General features: G+C 45.5%; 1 protein-coding gene across 1 annotated transcript in view; it reads left to right on the plus strand.

Moving 5' to 3' along the window:
• Window positions 1–1,046: 1,046 nt before the first annotated feature.
• The window catches only part of LOC142793015 (degenerin-like protein unc-105), a 34,369-nt gene continuing 19,878 nt past the window's right edge, over window positions 1,047–15,537 (plus strand). Inside the window, exons 1-6 of the mRNA XM_075885725.1 lie at window positions 1,047–1,457; window positions 2,376–2,530; window positions 3,433–3,539; window positions 4,702–4,795; window positions 7,275–7,413; window positions 12,858–12,949. Coding sequence (XP_075741840.1) covers window positions 1,047–1,457; window positions 2,376–2,530; window positions 3,433–3,539; window positions 4,702–4,795; window positions 7,275–7,413; window positions 12,858–12,949 — 998 coding nt within the window. The remainder of the gene's footprint in view (window positions 1,458–2,375; window positions 2,531–3,432; window positions 3,540–4,701; window positions 4,796–7,274; window positions 7,414–12,857; window positions 12,950–15,537) is intronic.

Consider the following 15,537-nt stretch of genomic DNA (forward strand, 5'->3'; position numbering starts at 1 on the left):
CGCACGCACCAACATAATGTGACCAGTCAACATTATCATCATTATTCTAACTGCGCTCACTGCAGCGTCTCCCCCGTGTTTCGCCAAGAAACCCGGTCCTGTGCCTTCTGCTGCCACGTTATACCTGAAGACTCGCAGATCTCGTTTGGCCACCTTATTTTTTGTCTCCCTCTCATGCGTTCACCTTCTCTTGGAATCCAGTCAGTTACCCTTGACGACCAGCGGTGATCCTGCCTACGCCCTACGTGCACGGCTCATGTCTATTTCTTCTTTTTTGATTTCGACTATGATATCTTTAACCCCACTTTTTCCCTGATCTATTCTGCTTTTTCCCTGTTCCTTAAGGTTACACTGATCATTTTACTTTCCGCTCGCCGCGTAGCGAGCGATGGAAACGCAGTGAGCGATACAAAGGAAATTGTGACAAGAAGTGCGCATTAACTACTTCCGAAATTATGATTATGATGGTTAATTTTGGTGCCTAGTAGCATGTTACCATTATTTCTTACGCATACTCTGACGTGCAGAACTTTTCATACGAAAAAAGATTATGGTTACGTGGTCCGTAGAATATGATTGGTTGTCAGTGCATATTATTACTGGCGACTGTTATTTAAAAAGCAAGCACACGTTGGGGACGAAGAGCACTGCACGCGTGCGCCACTTTTACGCGCATTCAAGACTAGTTTGGCTCCAAACTGACTAGTCACAACTAACAAGATTTCTCATTAGGAGCATCGCAATGGATTTTTTTTTTCGAAGGAGATGTTGCGCGCGTTCTCTGCATGAAGTGAAACGTAAGGCTATTTCTTTTTTTTTTTACATAGTGTTTTGCGATGATCTTTGTTGATCCTGTTGTGCCACATAAACAGTTGCCATTCTCTTTGGCAAACACTGTTGAATTGCGCGCTGCATAACTCTGCAGATTAAATGTCGAGAGGAGTGATCAACAACGGCAGCTTTTCCATTATTCCGTCGTTTGCAGCTAGGTACGCGGAACCTTGGCGAGCGCCGCAGAGCGTCTGTTCGTCTCAATGCAGGTAAGCATGAAGAGAAGGCGCACCGACCGCGTCGATCCCAGCGATGCGACCAGCGTGAGCGTGTGGCGCGCTTGCGGTCAGGTCTACGGCCAGCTGGTGAGGGACTCGGGTCTCCCCGGCTCCGACGTGCTCGTCCAGGGAGGACGCACGCGCCGGCTGCTCTGGCTCGCCGCTCTGCTCACCCTCGTCTACTACAGCGCCAGCGAGACGGGTGCCATTATGAGGGAGTACTTCACGTACAGCGTGGCCGTCGCCTTCGAGTACAGCGCCAACGAAACGTTCGAGCTGCCTGACGTCACCGTGTGCAACGTCAACCCGCTTCGCCGCTCGAAGCTGTGCGCCCTGGAGGCATCGGAGCGAGCCATGGATTCCGAGCTGGAACGGCGCATCTGTGGCAAGGGTCAGAAGTTCAGGGAGGTAGGCACTCGAGGAACGTTCATTGCGAGCACTTTCGTGAGGCATAAGGAACCTGAAAGCAAAAACTTTGAGCCCCTCATACATTCGCCTAAGGCCACAGAAAGGCGAAAATCATCTTGTTCTTTTTCTTCTGATTAGTCAATTTATTTACTCTTCTCCCGCAACCTTCCGAAACCTTTCTGCATATAATGTAGTTTCGCAATGCCTACGGGACTTGCGGCGTTGAGAGGTTTTTGAAGCTAACCTGCCTTTGCATGGCCTCCGTGATCGGCCTACCTTTCACCAAGCGACGACGTCATGTGAAATCATAGTGACCCCATGACGTCAAAAATTCTGGCAATCTTCGGCGCCACGGTGATGTAAGATGGTGACGGCGTGAACTGATGATTATTTCTTGCATCACTCGTGCCGAAGCTAACAGCGTGGTATGCCAACGCCACTGAAAATCACTTTTTGCATTCGATGTGGCATCTAAGGATTTTACCAAGAAAATATCGAGCCAATGTCAGGGACCCGTATGTTCCTTCTCTGACGGGCACCGTAGAGGTGTCTGTTCACCGAGAAGCAAGGCCAGCCAATCAGAACACGATGCGAAAGGGGCCTGATAACGCTACCGCGTTGCCCTTATAAGGGAAAGACTTAAGCGTCATTCAAGTTCTTATTTCTTCTTCTTCTTTTTTTGCTCTAAGAATGCAGCTGAAACACCCAGATGAGCCCCGTTACGATAAAAACTGTATCTAGGGCAAACAAAAACGCCTACCACAGTCGGCAAGTTCTTGATACAGACCAAAGAAACATCCCCGCGCGGTTGAGCACGCTGGATAACAGCATAACAACCTGCTTTTCGAGAAAAATATTGCATTAATCAGAATTAACATGGGAGTGTACTTGCTCACATGAAGTCTTTCCTCAACGCAGGCAAACACGCATGATCTGAAGCTACAGCAGCGAATATCGGATTGGCTCGCCGAGATGGTGGTGAGAGACGCGAAGCAGGTCAGCGTTCTCGGCCACCAGTTCACCGACACTGTCGTCGACTGCAGTTACCACGAAAAGGACTGCAAGAACTCCAGGCGAGTCTGACAGTGTTTCCGAAGCCGAGGCTTTTCTCAGTTTTACCGCCATGTAAGTGGCCGTAGACTGTAATGGTGTATGTAGCACGGTGCGGAAATTTTACACCTTACATTTTCTGCCATTCGTCTAATTTTGTGGCAATACGCCACGGCTGCTCTGTGGGGACCAGAGCAACTCACTACGCCTTTATGTCATTCTTGCGCACCACCCGCCGCTAACTACCGATTTAATTATGTAGCGAGGGCTTCGCACCAATGTCCTGCACAGCTTTGACGCTGCGCCGGTCTTTCTAAAATATGAATAGCTGTGACATTTACCGGAAGAAAAGGTCGTGACAACTTTAAATTTTAAAAAATCTGCAATTCCACGTGCCGAAACTACGTTATGATTATAGGGCACACTACAGTGGAGGATCCCGGATAACTTTTGGAGCTCTTTTCTTTTTTAACGTGCATATATAATCGAGTGAACAAGCGTTTATATTATTTTTATCTAAAAGTACCTTTCAGGCCCCTATAGGCATGTCTTCGCACTGTTTCCACCTAAACGTGGTGACCATGGGAATCGAACTTATGTCCTCGAGCTTTACCGCGAAATGCATTATCTGTTAATCTCATCTTATCTAGCTTACGTCAGCTGTTAGAGAAGCTAATTATATTAAACGCTGATTATATTAACGGGGCATCTGTGCGGTGAAAAAGTAGCTCAGGCAGTGAACGACTTTCGCCAAGTTTTTATTGGTGGCCTCTTTGCTTTACGCATAAAACTGCAACAAGGCGTTGTTGTCGCAATAATTTTCAGGCTGCACTGATACCAGATGGGTGAAAATGTACCGTACTGTTTACCTTCGTTCGTCGCGTCATAAAGCGTTAAATGCGTTTTGGATTTACTCCTCTTCCAGGTACTTCACTAACAACACTAACATCTGGTTCGGCAACTGCTTCTGTGTCCACTGTGAAAAAACGGATGACATCTTCGAGTACAACGCCCTGGCATCGCCTCGCCATGGTAAGCGACATTGGCGTCGCATGACGCATAAATCATTTTAGTTCGCGCATCAACCGTGGAGCGTTTTCTGTGCTCACTGTTTTCTGAACGAAACGTAAAAAAAAATGAATTGATGTATTCCTTTTTTTCCTTCCACCCGTTTCTTTCTAAACCCTATCCTCGTAAATATAAATACATGTTATCGAATTCAATCAAATGAAGTTGAGGTTGAATTCGTCATTGTGTTGATCCAATAGTGACTACATCCAATCACGTGTTTTTATTTCTTTACAATGTAAGGATTGCTTGAGGAAAGAAAATTTCAGAGTGAGAAGCTTAATTTTCTGAGAAATCGCTGTATTTAAAAAAAATGAAGGTCCCTGTTTACAAGCTAACTTGCCCGCTAACCCTACCATCATAACGTAACTTCTTTCACTTGTAGTAGTCGAAAATAGCTTTCAAACTTTCTTACTGACCATTTGCATTTCTCGTTCGCGTTAGATCTCAGGTTGCTTGCGAGCACAAGTTAAGCGGGTCACAAATACCAAATACATTCTGCTCTCTGAAGCACACTTTTTTGCCAATCCGTATTCTGTCGCTACAAAATAATGAAGCTCCGAAACAAATTATCAGGGCATCTTCACGCTAGGGGTGCCAGGCTTGAAGGCAGTGCGGGAGTGAGCAGCCTCATTTGATTCTCTTCAAATTTTTCCTTTATTTTCTCCTCGGTTTCTTTTCCTTTTCTCCTTTTTTTCCTGTTTTTTCTCTGTTTTTATTTCTCTATTTTTCTTTTTAGTTCTTCTCTTTCTTTTACTCACTTTTTATATCTCGCTTTCTTCCTCTTGTTTTCATTCAGTGTTTCATACATGGTTCTGGCTGTGTTACGCCAGGTGACGACATCGTACGACAGCCCAGGCCCCTAAAGTGCTCTGGGCTTTAAAAAAAACGAAGGGCAGGAGACAAGGTGACCTCAGGATGATGTGTGATACCGCATGAGAGCTTTGTTGTATTCGAGTTATTGCCTATTGTAGCGCGTATTTTTTTAGCGCTTCCTCATAGTGTAGTAAATTTATAGGTCGATAAATGACCCAGCCTCCTGAGGTATACTGCATCTGCGTGATGTGTCTCAGTTCCATTGTAACAGTACCTAATTAGTTGTGAGGGGATCGTCTTGGTGTTCCAGGTCTAGTGATGACGCTGAATCCTGAATTGCATGAGTACCTGCCCACGTCATACCAGGCGGGATTCCTTGTCATGGTACACGCTCACGGCACCAGGTACGTTACGCAGCCACTGCGGCCTTCGACAAAACATATACATATATGCAAAAATGGATGCGTAGACCTTTAGTAGCTACGCAAAGAAAATAGTAAAAATTAACACCAGTTAACTTGATCTATTGATTGATTGATTGATTGATTGATTGATTGATTGATTGATTGATTGATTGATTGATTGATTGATTGATTCTATTCGCGCAGGCATTCGGTCTGCAGCGACGGCGTGTACCTTGCGCCAGGTTACACTACGTACGTTGGACTTAACGTGGTAAGCCAGATTTTGCGCGTCAGCGTTGGCCACTATCATAATATACAGTGAAATCTCGTTCACACGATTCCGCTTAATACGTTTTTTTGTATATATTGCACTTTCTTTTTTTTACGGTCGACGCCTCTACAGGCAAAGCATTTTTCGTACGCCTAATACGATCTTATTTACGCGTGGGCGTGGATAATTCATTCGCGAATGCCTCTGAAAACGTCGTGTGGTTTCAATTACCACACCAAGGGGCCCTACGCCCGCGCGGCGCTAGTCCATAGAGGCCCTCGAGCGCTGCCGGTAATGTGATGACGAGAAATAAACAGCAGGACGTTGCACCGGCGCGATCATCTGCTAGTAACTGCACACCAAGCTTTACATGGGTTTCGCAGCCTCGTCGCAGGAGGCTTGTCGAGTTCAGTGATCAAACAGCTACTCGTTTCTGCGAATTTCAAAAAAATATACTCCCGCGGGACATGGGAAAATAATATCTTCAATGCAAAGAGACGGTCTCTGTTAGGGTTTTTTAATAACAACAAGTTCTGTGTCAAGTTCGTACTCTTTGTGGTCTTTCGGTTCCTATTTCAGATAGTGTAGTTTTAATATAATACGTTTTTATTCTTATCGCCTTTGAGAGTAGTATCAGTGATATTCGTTATATAATACTCTTTTTTGTGGTTTTCTTGGCACTAACAGCCTAAAACGTAAAAATGAATTTTTATTGACTAAATAAGCCAAACTGAAACAGGATAAGCTAGGGCGACCATGGTAAAAAAACTTCTCTTGTGCTTTACTTGTGGAACGCGTCTTGCGATCTGTGCTGTATTTTCTGTGCTCCACAGTGCCACAGCGGGGTCTCTCGCCCTCTACACCGCAGTGATGTTAGTACAATCCCCTGAGATCCCGCCCGGTACCGGTTCATCCATGGGAATTGCTTCAAGAAAACGAGGTAACGCATCTAGTGATAGTGAGGACACCGAGCTGTACTCCGCACCAGACGATGAGTCCTCGGAAGACGGCTTTGAACCTGTGCTCTCCCGCAAGGCCAAACGAAGAATCATGAACGCATCGTCGGCATCAAGTACAGCCACTGTGAGAACTGCGCCTGAGCCAAAAATGCCCTTCAAGTACTGGACGTGCTAAGTCCAGTGCAAGCAGCCCTAGAGTAGACCATGGCTAACCCACCACTGTCTTTCAGAAATGAGGTTTGTAAAGCAGCAATACTGCAGTGAAATGCCAGTGGACAGGGATAGCGCATTGCTGATTTTCGTCGATTTGTGTACGTCATTACGTTTCCCGTAATCGCCATCTGTGAGCAGAACTTATCGAGTGCAATAAGTCTCTCCGGATACGAACCTTTCATGTCGTCTACTGTTACTGAAATCAGCAAGGTTCTGGTGTTCAATCGCCAAGACCTCACTTACATGTTTCAAATAGTACCACCTCGTGACGAAAATCAATACGTATGCTTAAGAGTGAAAAAGAGCAGGCTCAACATCCCCGTCGTTGGCGCATACCTATCACCATCAAGCCGGTTTGATCAAAAAATACTACGAGACATCATAGCGTCAAGGCCTGACTCGTGTGTTATCATCGCAAATTCTAACGCTCATCATACGTTATGGGGAAGTCAGAAGACCAACATGAAGGGCAGAAATTTGGTGTATTTTGCCTCCGACAACGAACTTTGGTTACTGAACAATGGCAGTCCTGCATTTTTGCGTGGCTCCACATACAGCAGCCGTCTCGACCTGTCTTTTGTTTCGCGAAGCCTAGTGAAGCATACAGAATGCTTTACGGATGTAATAAACGCATGGAAGTGATCATATTCCGACATACGTCAAGATCAGAGGATTGTCGCCTCCTAAAGTTCACGACACGGTTAAAAGAGTGGACTAGAAAAAAATTTCAGTTTCGTATGAAAGACCAATGCCAAGAACACATACCAGACTTACAAGAGGTCATCAAGAGAACTGTGCAAGAGACTGTGTGTACGATGCCATGCTCTGTAAAAGTGACAGACATCGACATAGAGCTGGAGCGGCTTCGAGCCTTACGATGACGTGCTGAAAGACGGTATTGGCGCACTAAGGACATAGAAAAGATTTACGCAGTGCTAGACATATGCAGAAGAACCAACGTCGGTTGGACAACCTAGAGTCCCAACGCTGGATTAATATCTGTGAGTCACTCGACCCTCTTGAGCCTTTATTGCAGTTATGGAGGATGTTACGAGGTTTTCGGTCATCCTTCTCAGAGGTCACCATTCAATGCCTTGGACATTTACCAAAATCAACCAGATGTTGACGCTGCTGAAGCGTTCTGCGCCGAAGTTGTCCACCACCACGGCATTCCCGTATGAACCTCCCGCTCACCGTTCAAGATCTTAAAGCAGCACTCGCTTCATGCAAACGTACCTAAGCGTATGGCTCTTCTCACGTTCAACGCATGTGATCAAGTCGACGACGCTATCAATTGATGAACGACCACGTTGAAAGCCAGGCATGGCATTTGGGTAGATCTCATTATATACCAAGTACCACTCCAGGCGGCCCCAGATCATTCTCTCCATCACTTTACCCAAGCAACTAGCCAATGCCATCGGACGATAGGAGGAGTGTTGCAATGGTGGCTTGCCAGGTTTTATCCGCGGTACTAGATGACCAGTTTTCCCACATAAGGGGCGGTGTGTACAGGTGGCCTAGAAAGACAATACAACCTAAAAAGACAATATCTTTCTAATACACTAAACAAGTTAGATGATGACCAGCCCCTGCCCCGTCCTCGGACTCCTGCAACCGTGTCCACCTTTCCTGTCTTTTCCTTACATACGTCGTTCGCTCTCCCTGCGCCTCACTCTCCCTCCTCTCTTTCTATCCTTACATTGCTCCGACGTTCTGATGTACGCTGATGACACAGCTATAGTTATTACTGGTAACGATATCGAGGAAGTGTAATCTAAAACAAACATGGAGTTATCAAGAATTTCCAAATGGTTTTGTGCCAACAAATTAACAATTAATATTAAGAAAACTAAATATAAAATTTTTCAATCTCGTAACAAGACCGTAAATGTCAACTCCATCAATATAGCTATCGACAACCATTCTCTGCTCCATGCATCCTCTTACAAGCACCTTGGCGTTTACTTCTATAACCACTTAAACTGGCAAAACCACATAACGGAAGTTTGCACTAGGTTGGCTTCCGGATGTTATGCTCTACTGCAGGCCCGTAACTACTTCGATAGAGACATTTTACGAACATTAAACTTCGTATTCATACACTCTCACATTACATACTGCATTGAATCTTGGGGATGGACTTATGAGACTTACCTAGAACCTATTCGAATATTACAGAAACGATCTCTAAAATCAATAACATACTCTAAGCATGATCACCCGAGTAAACCACTGTTTAACGACATGCAAATTTTACCTTTTGATGCATTGCGTAAAGCAAAAACAGCCGGCTGCGTAAATAACATCATACGGCACAACAACCCTTTCGATGCATCCTTGTTCTACACTACTTCTCGGCCCACTAGAAATGCTGCGTCGGGAAACTTCAATCTGCCCTCCACAAACAACGCGTATGGAGAGCGTCAGTTGCCGTTTATAGGGGCAAAAATATGGAACAGCTTGCCGCCTGAAAGAAAAAAAGCCCAAAATTTCAACACTGTTATAAAAAAAATTATCTAAGCCTGAATGATGCGAGCTAACTGCGATTTCTTGGTTCCAGGAATGTCGCGTTGCAGTGACAGAAACATCATACGAGCTGGATGCTTATTTGGTGTGTGCAATTTTCAAAATGCGTGCCGCTATTCTGGATTGTGAATCTTGTTGTGGCCTAGCAATGAATGTTGTATTTGCATTGCATTTGGGAATACGTATACTGGTATTGTTGACTACTTAATATGTCTCTGAGTTGTCTTGTTTATGTTATTATGTACACTTTAGTGATTTGCTTGCGTTGGTGCACCTTTGGACACTATTGCGATTATAGATTTTATTGCGTTTGGCTCGCGGATCGCATGCTAAAAATGCTTGTAGTTGTACTGTAGAACACCCTGTGTTTCTGAGTGTTAGTTTCTTTTTTATGTAACAGTAAGCCTGCATCACTGTATACATTTTCTTTTTGGACCCAGGACTAGCTATTGGCTAATGGTCCAAGCAGTCTGATGATCTTTTGTATTGCATGATTCAACAAATAAAAAATAATAAGAATATCTCTTTATGTTTTAATCATATCCTTTTAATCCCTTCTCTACCCTCATCCCTCGTGAGCTACTGTTGAGTTGTCCTCCTCTTGATAGACAGTTACGGGGCTCACTTTTCTCTTCTTTTCAATTAAAATCACTTCCCACCCAGAAGAAAGTACACTGCACCATCGTCACGACTCATCATCACAGAAGGCCGTGCAAGCGCTACTGGGCTCCTCGCGAACTACTGGCCTGGCGAAATTTTTCTGAGTGGATTGATGTGTGTGTGTGTGTGTGTGTGTGTGTGTGTGTGTTGTGTGTGTGTTGTGTGTGTGTGTGTGTTTTGCTGTTATTTATCTTTTACCTCTCTCTGTCTCTTTTTTTCTCTCTCTTTCAACCCCCTATTCCCCAAGCCCAGTGTAGGGTAGCATACCTGATACTAGCATCTGCTTAACTTCCCTGTCTGCCTTTTTTCTCGTTTCTCTCTCTCTTATGGAACACAGCTCAGACTTTCGTAAATAATAAATGCATGACGGGAAAGTTACTTCCTTAGGAAATTGCTGCATCTGGTCCTTAATAATATTTTTTTTACTGTAAATCAGTATTCTGGTACTGGTGGCTGCGGAAACTTTATTGAGTTCGCATTTAATTTATTTCATTTAAAAACAATGAAAATCGACATAGGTTGAAGTATTTTATGAGAGGTTAAAGCTTTTTCAATGTTTTTAAGAATATATTTTTGAATGCTCGAAACTATAGTTAGTTAAACGGATAACCCTGGTACATCTATGGGACAGACGTTACATCTCGTACATCAAAAGCAGAGAACTTCTGCGAACATGAGCAGCTGCGTTTTTGTATTTAGATTTCTGGTTTGAATGAATTCGTTTTTTATCTATACTCTTGCGGCAAATATTGAATATAACAAACTAATGATCCCGCTGCTACTTTGTCGTACGGAAGTTCGGCTGCACTTTGCATGTTCAGAAAAGAATCACTCATTCACAGACGACTAAGTGCTGAAGATTTAGTTGCAAATATGCGACACCATATGGCAATTTCGTGACTACAGTATACACTAAATTCAAGAAATAAAGCTTTGAACCTCATGTTCACTTGAAATAACAAGCTCATAGCCCCAAAATGATGGAAAATATTTTAAACGATATCTTTTAGAGCTTAAGCCGGCTAAGTGGTCGTACTTCAGTTTCCCTTTCATACGATGGTGCTTCTCACAATGACGCAGCTTGCGCAGACTGGCCTGCCGGCTCCCTACGCCAATCCCTGCCGTCGTACGTGGCCCAAGTGCTTGCTCGAGCAGCTGGAGGAACCCTACGGAGCGTACACGAGAGAGGTGAAGATTATATCGCTACTTCCTTATCAACACCTTAGTCTTCGAAATAAACAGGAAGAAATAGTAAAACCAGTTACATGCCTGTGCAATCTGAGTAAACAGTGGAGCTAAAGCTCCAACACCTCAAACGCTGATTAGCTTCTTTTTTCATCTTCTTCTTTCTTTTTAGATACGAAGCAGCTCTAAGCCACGTTCCCTCCACCACAGTCGTTGAACTATGCCAAGTAGGTCAGTCGCTCCTGCGCGTTGACGTCACTCTCCCTCACTCGCAGCAGTTGCCGGCTCCTCCCAGCAAACCTAGGCGGCGTTGCTCCTCCGCCCGCTCGTAACTCGCTTCACCCTCTCCACCACCTGCAACACTCGACCATACGTCGAGTGGCAACACTCTTTCGGCCTGTTTATCTGTGATAAAACTTACATGAAACCCACCCCGCCACCCGTGTCTGCGTTTCCCAGAAACGTTTACTCGTGTAAAGGCTACACCGAGTTTCACTGCAAACCATTCTTCCAGCACCCACGTTGACGCCTGTTTCAGCCAGGTCAACGGTGTGCACGCCGCTGCTGCTTCGCATTCTATCATGGTTCCCTTCGGAAGTAGATTCATAATTTTTTATTTCTTTCTTTATTTCTTTCTACATCTCCGCCTTCTTTCTCTCTCTCTTTCTTTATCTCGGTGATCTCCCACCTCATCTACCCAGATATATTGTACAATATGCAAGACAGATAAGTGCAAGAACCGCAATTCTAGAGCAACTCTGGAGCACATACTACGGGAACGTCGAGGGACAATGATCAATACTGGGGACGCAGCCTCTAGTGATCGCCTTCGCACGCACTGGGACACCGTTTTGCCCTGCTTTGCCTTTGACGACCAACTCTGGGCTGTCCAACGGGCCATCACCTAGGCGTAGCCCTTTGCCCGTCCCTCTAACTGCAGGACATTTCAATACAGTTATTCGTACGTACGTGTTCATTCCCATCGCTCCTTACTTCCCTCCCCATAATCTCCTCTTCCTCATTGCTCTATCATAGTACATGCTGTGCTATGATGGCATAACATGGCCATGCTGTGCTAGAAGGTGTTTGGTACATACCCGCTTTCTCTGGCGCTTAGCACCCTGTTTCGCTCCTACGACAACGGTGCTATTCCGGTGTTTTAAACTAGAGACGAGTTAGAGTACTGAGTATTGTACACTATGGTAAACGTGGTCGTCTAATAAAAATTCTAGTTAGAGCACGTGAGTTATGATTAAAGTAATTTTTGCAATGGGAAGCGTATTCGTCTCTTCCCTCACTTTCAGTACACTTACAATTCACAGTACACACAGGGGGGGGGGGGGGGGGTGTATCCTCACCCGGAGTCATGGTATCAGACTTAAGGAGGCGTTCACTGCGTAGCTCCATTGTCTAACGAGTACCCAGCACCTCCCGCAAAATGTTACGCGGAAAATAACAGTAGTCAGTCCTCAGCCACAACACAGCTCACCGACAACGTCTCCTTCTTCACTCTCAGTCTGAAGCATCCTTTTTGGGTATGTCCCCCTATGCCCTGTTACATTCAGTCGAAATCACGTAACAATATAATGGAATACGGATAAAAAACGGATGATACAGTGTTATGCATTTCGTGCAGCTGTAATGGTGCGCAAAGTGCTTCATCGAAAGAGCAAACGGGAAGGGAGAGGGGCGGCATTTTTGACTGCAACACTTTCTTGCTCCTTGACTGTGGTGTAAAGGAGGCGCAGAAGACAGTCCGGTAAAAGTTCACAAAGCGTAAAAAATTAAACTGAATATTGCTCTACTTTTTAGCAGCATACGGCGTAACAAAGCACAGGGAAACATTGACGAATTATAAACACACGGTGGCTTGCTCTAGAAGCGCACCCATGGAAAACATTAGCGCGATGTGCTTCTTAGCGGGTTGTTGGAGCTTATGCTTCTGAAGCACAATAACTGTGCTTAAGTGACCGGTAGTCTCGATGTAACCAAGAAACAAGAAAGCAGTGAACAAGCAATAAACTTACAGTGCAGTTATCAAAACCGCAACAATGAAGAAGTGCCCCTAAACATTGCTGGCCTCTTCAAATCCCATCCCTTTCACATGGTGATTGTATTTGCGCAGCGCTGCTGTTTATGCCCTGCAGCATAAGATCGTTTGTCGTTCTGTATTGATTGCTACCTTTGCAGCGAATACTGTGCGACCAGCGTGCTCCCCACGTTCTCTTGTTGTGGCTGCGTGCAGGACTGCCTGAACTTGTGCCTGCAGCGCACCGTCGTTGAGAAGTGCGGCTGCCTCTCCGCGCAGCTGCCGCAACTGCAAAAGTTGGCCAAGAGGTACGGCGCCTGCGGACGACACGGTAGGCTATATTATACTGGCTACGCAAATTTCAGGCCTTCGATTTTGCCTCAGAGTCTGAAGTAGAATACGTTCTCCGCCATAGCCTATACCTGTTTAACACGCTCATGTTCAGTATTCATGGATTAAAGAGTGAAAAACTTAAAATCGCATATACCTGATTCATACGCACATATACGGCATTCATGAATTAAAGAGTGCAAAATTTAAAATCGCCTATATTTCATTCATTCCATACACAGTATTCGCGGATTAAAAAGTGAAAAACTTAGGCTAGGCCCTGCCTGCACCTTCGTTTACGGCGTCTACATTTCGTGTCATATCGGCTTGATTTCGGCTCGAACACTTACCTCAGAGCCCACATTATTTTTAGTGACTAGATCGGCAGTGTCATGATGTGGTTATCACGAGCAATTGCTCATAGTCGTCGTACAAAGAAAATTGTGTCGCGTATCAGTTCGCGAGTACTATATTCTACATGTGTACATGCCCATGACATATGTGAACGAAATCACCTTAATAATTGTTGGGGTTTAACCCCTTAAAACACCATATGATTACGAGAGACATCGTAGGGGAGAACTTCGGAAATTTGGACCACCTGGGGTTTTTTAACGTGCACCTAAATCTAAGCACACTGATCTCAAGCATTCTGGCTTCCATCGAAAATGCGGCCGCCGTGGCCGAGATTCGAACCCGTGACCTGCGGGTCAGCCGTCGAGTGGCTAAAGTTGTATCTGTGCATTTGATGTCATGGGATGGACAGATAAGCGCTCGTTGGCGAAGGGACCGTTGGAGAAGTTACCACAAAATGGGAAACGAGCCAAGGAAGACGGAGGTGCGGTGATTAAACCAAGAAATTAAGGTATGGTACGAAATCAATATGCGCGAGACGGGCGAACCTGGATGTGATTGGCAGAGACGTTTATCATATAAAATAGGCTGACGATGATGTTCAGGATGATCATTTACGAAAAGCTGTTTCAAGAAGTTCAACTACTCCCGGGAGGCGACGCACGTGACTTCAGAAGAGTTTTTATCGAAAGGCTTAAATATATGAGTACAAATAAAGGAAGACTATTCACAAAGAATTTATGAAAACGAAAGCTTCGACGCACTACTCCAGTGTAGAGTAGTGATAGTATGCAGTTACATTAATGCGCTTAATTCGTAACACGAAAGATACAGTAATGCAATGACACGAGAAATGTATTACAAATAAGTCATTGTCCCCTACTTACATATTCGTGAATAAATATGTCTAACAGAGAAAGAAGTGAACGTTTATTTTGAAACAGTGTTCCGAGCAATGCCCGATGTCACCCTGAGGTGGGAGGGCTCCTTAGTCCAGGAACCCTCTGGCTTCTACTGCCCTCTTGGCCCTGGCGACGAGTTGTTGTTGCTCTTCCAGGTCCTCGAGGGCGAGCTTCGCCTCCCACGTTTCGGTTAGGTCTTCGTTCGTCCGTCCTGCTTCGTTATCAGTCGTGTGATGTTGCAGATTACGTCTGGTATTGCACTGGCATGCAAGAAGCAAGTGCGCCAGGGTGTCCGGTACGTTGCAAAGCGGACACATAGAGCTATATCTCTTTGGGTAGAGACGGTGCATTAGGGCTCCATGTGTGTATGTGCTGCTTTGCAGGCGTCTCAGTATTACGCTTTCCTCTTTTGTAAGTTTTGGGTGTGGTGGAGGGTATACTCGTCGCTCCAGCCTGTAATGCTAGAGTAACGACGAGTAGGTGTTTTGAACAACTTCCGACTCTTCAACGACGGATCAAATGTCCTGTGGGCAGGGGGCAGCCCGGCTGACGTGCTCACGGGCAACGGCGTGGGCCGCTTCATTTCCCTGCAGACCCTCGTGTCCTGGCACCCATAATACACAAGTGTAGGGAAGGGGAGTGCTTCGCCGTTTCAAAATATTGATGGCATTGGCTGAGATACGGCCCTTAGCAAAATTCCTGCAGGCGGCTTGTGAGTCGGTGAAAATCACCGTGGCGTCTGTACATGTTGTGGTTGCTAGAGCGATTGCCGATTCTTCAGCGGCGTCTGATTTGAGTGCGTTGACCGTGGCTGACGCTAATTCTCGGCGTTGAGAATCTACGACGCTGACAGCGTATGCGTTTCTACGCGGATACTTGGCTGCATCAGTGTAGCGGGCGTCCGGGTCTTGCTTGAACTTGCGTCGAATAGCGTTAGCTCTAGCCTTGCGTCTACTTTTGTGGAAAGTAGAATTCATGTTGCGTGGAATAGGTGCGATGGACAGCAACTCTCTAATATACAGCGGGATGCGCTTTTTCCGGTCTCCATCGGCGATGAACGTGTCGCTGTAGTTGAGGTACCGGAGCACCGACCTCTCCATGGGCGTCAGCTTGAGCCTCTCCAGCTGACTATTCCTATGCGCTTCAATGAGCTCTTGCCACGTGTTGTGGACGCCCATCTTTAGGAGACGTGTGGTAGAGGCCATTGGCGGAAGTCCCAGGGCAACTTTAGTGGCCTTTCTTATCATGATATTAAGTTTTTCAATTTCAGCGGTTTTCAACTTTAGGTACGGCGTGCCGTACGTAATGCG

Source organism: Rhipicephalus microplus, chromosome 2, assembly GCF_043290135.1.
Source record: "Rhipicephalus microplus isolate Deutch F79 chromosome 2, USDA_Rmic, whole genome shotgun sequence".
NCBI lineage: Eukaryota > Metazoa > Arthropoda > Arachnida > Ixodida > Ixodidae > Rhipicephalus > Rhipicephalus microplus.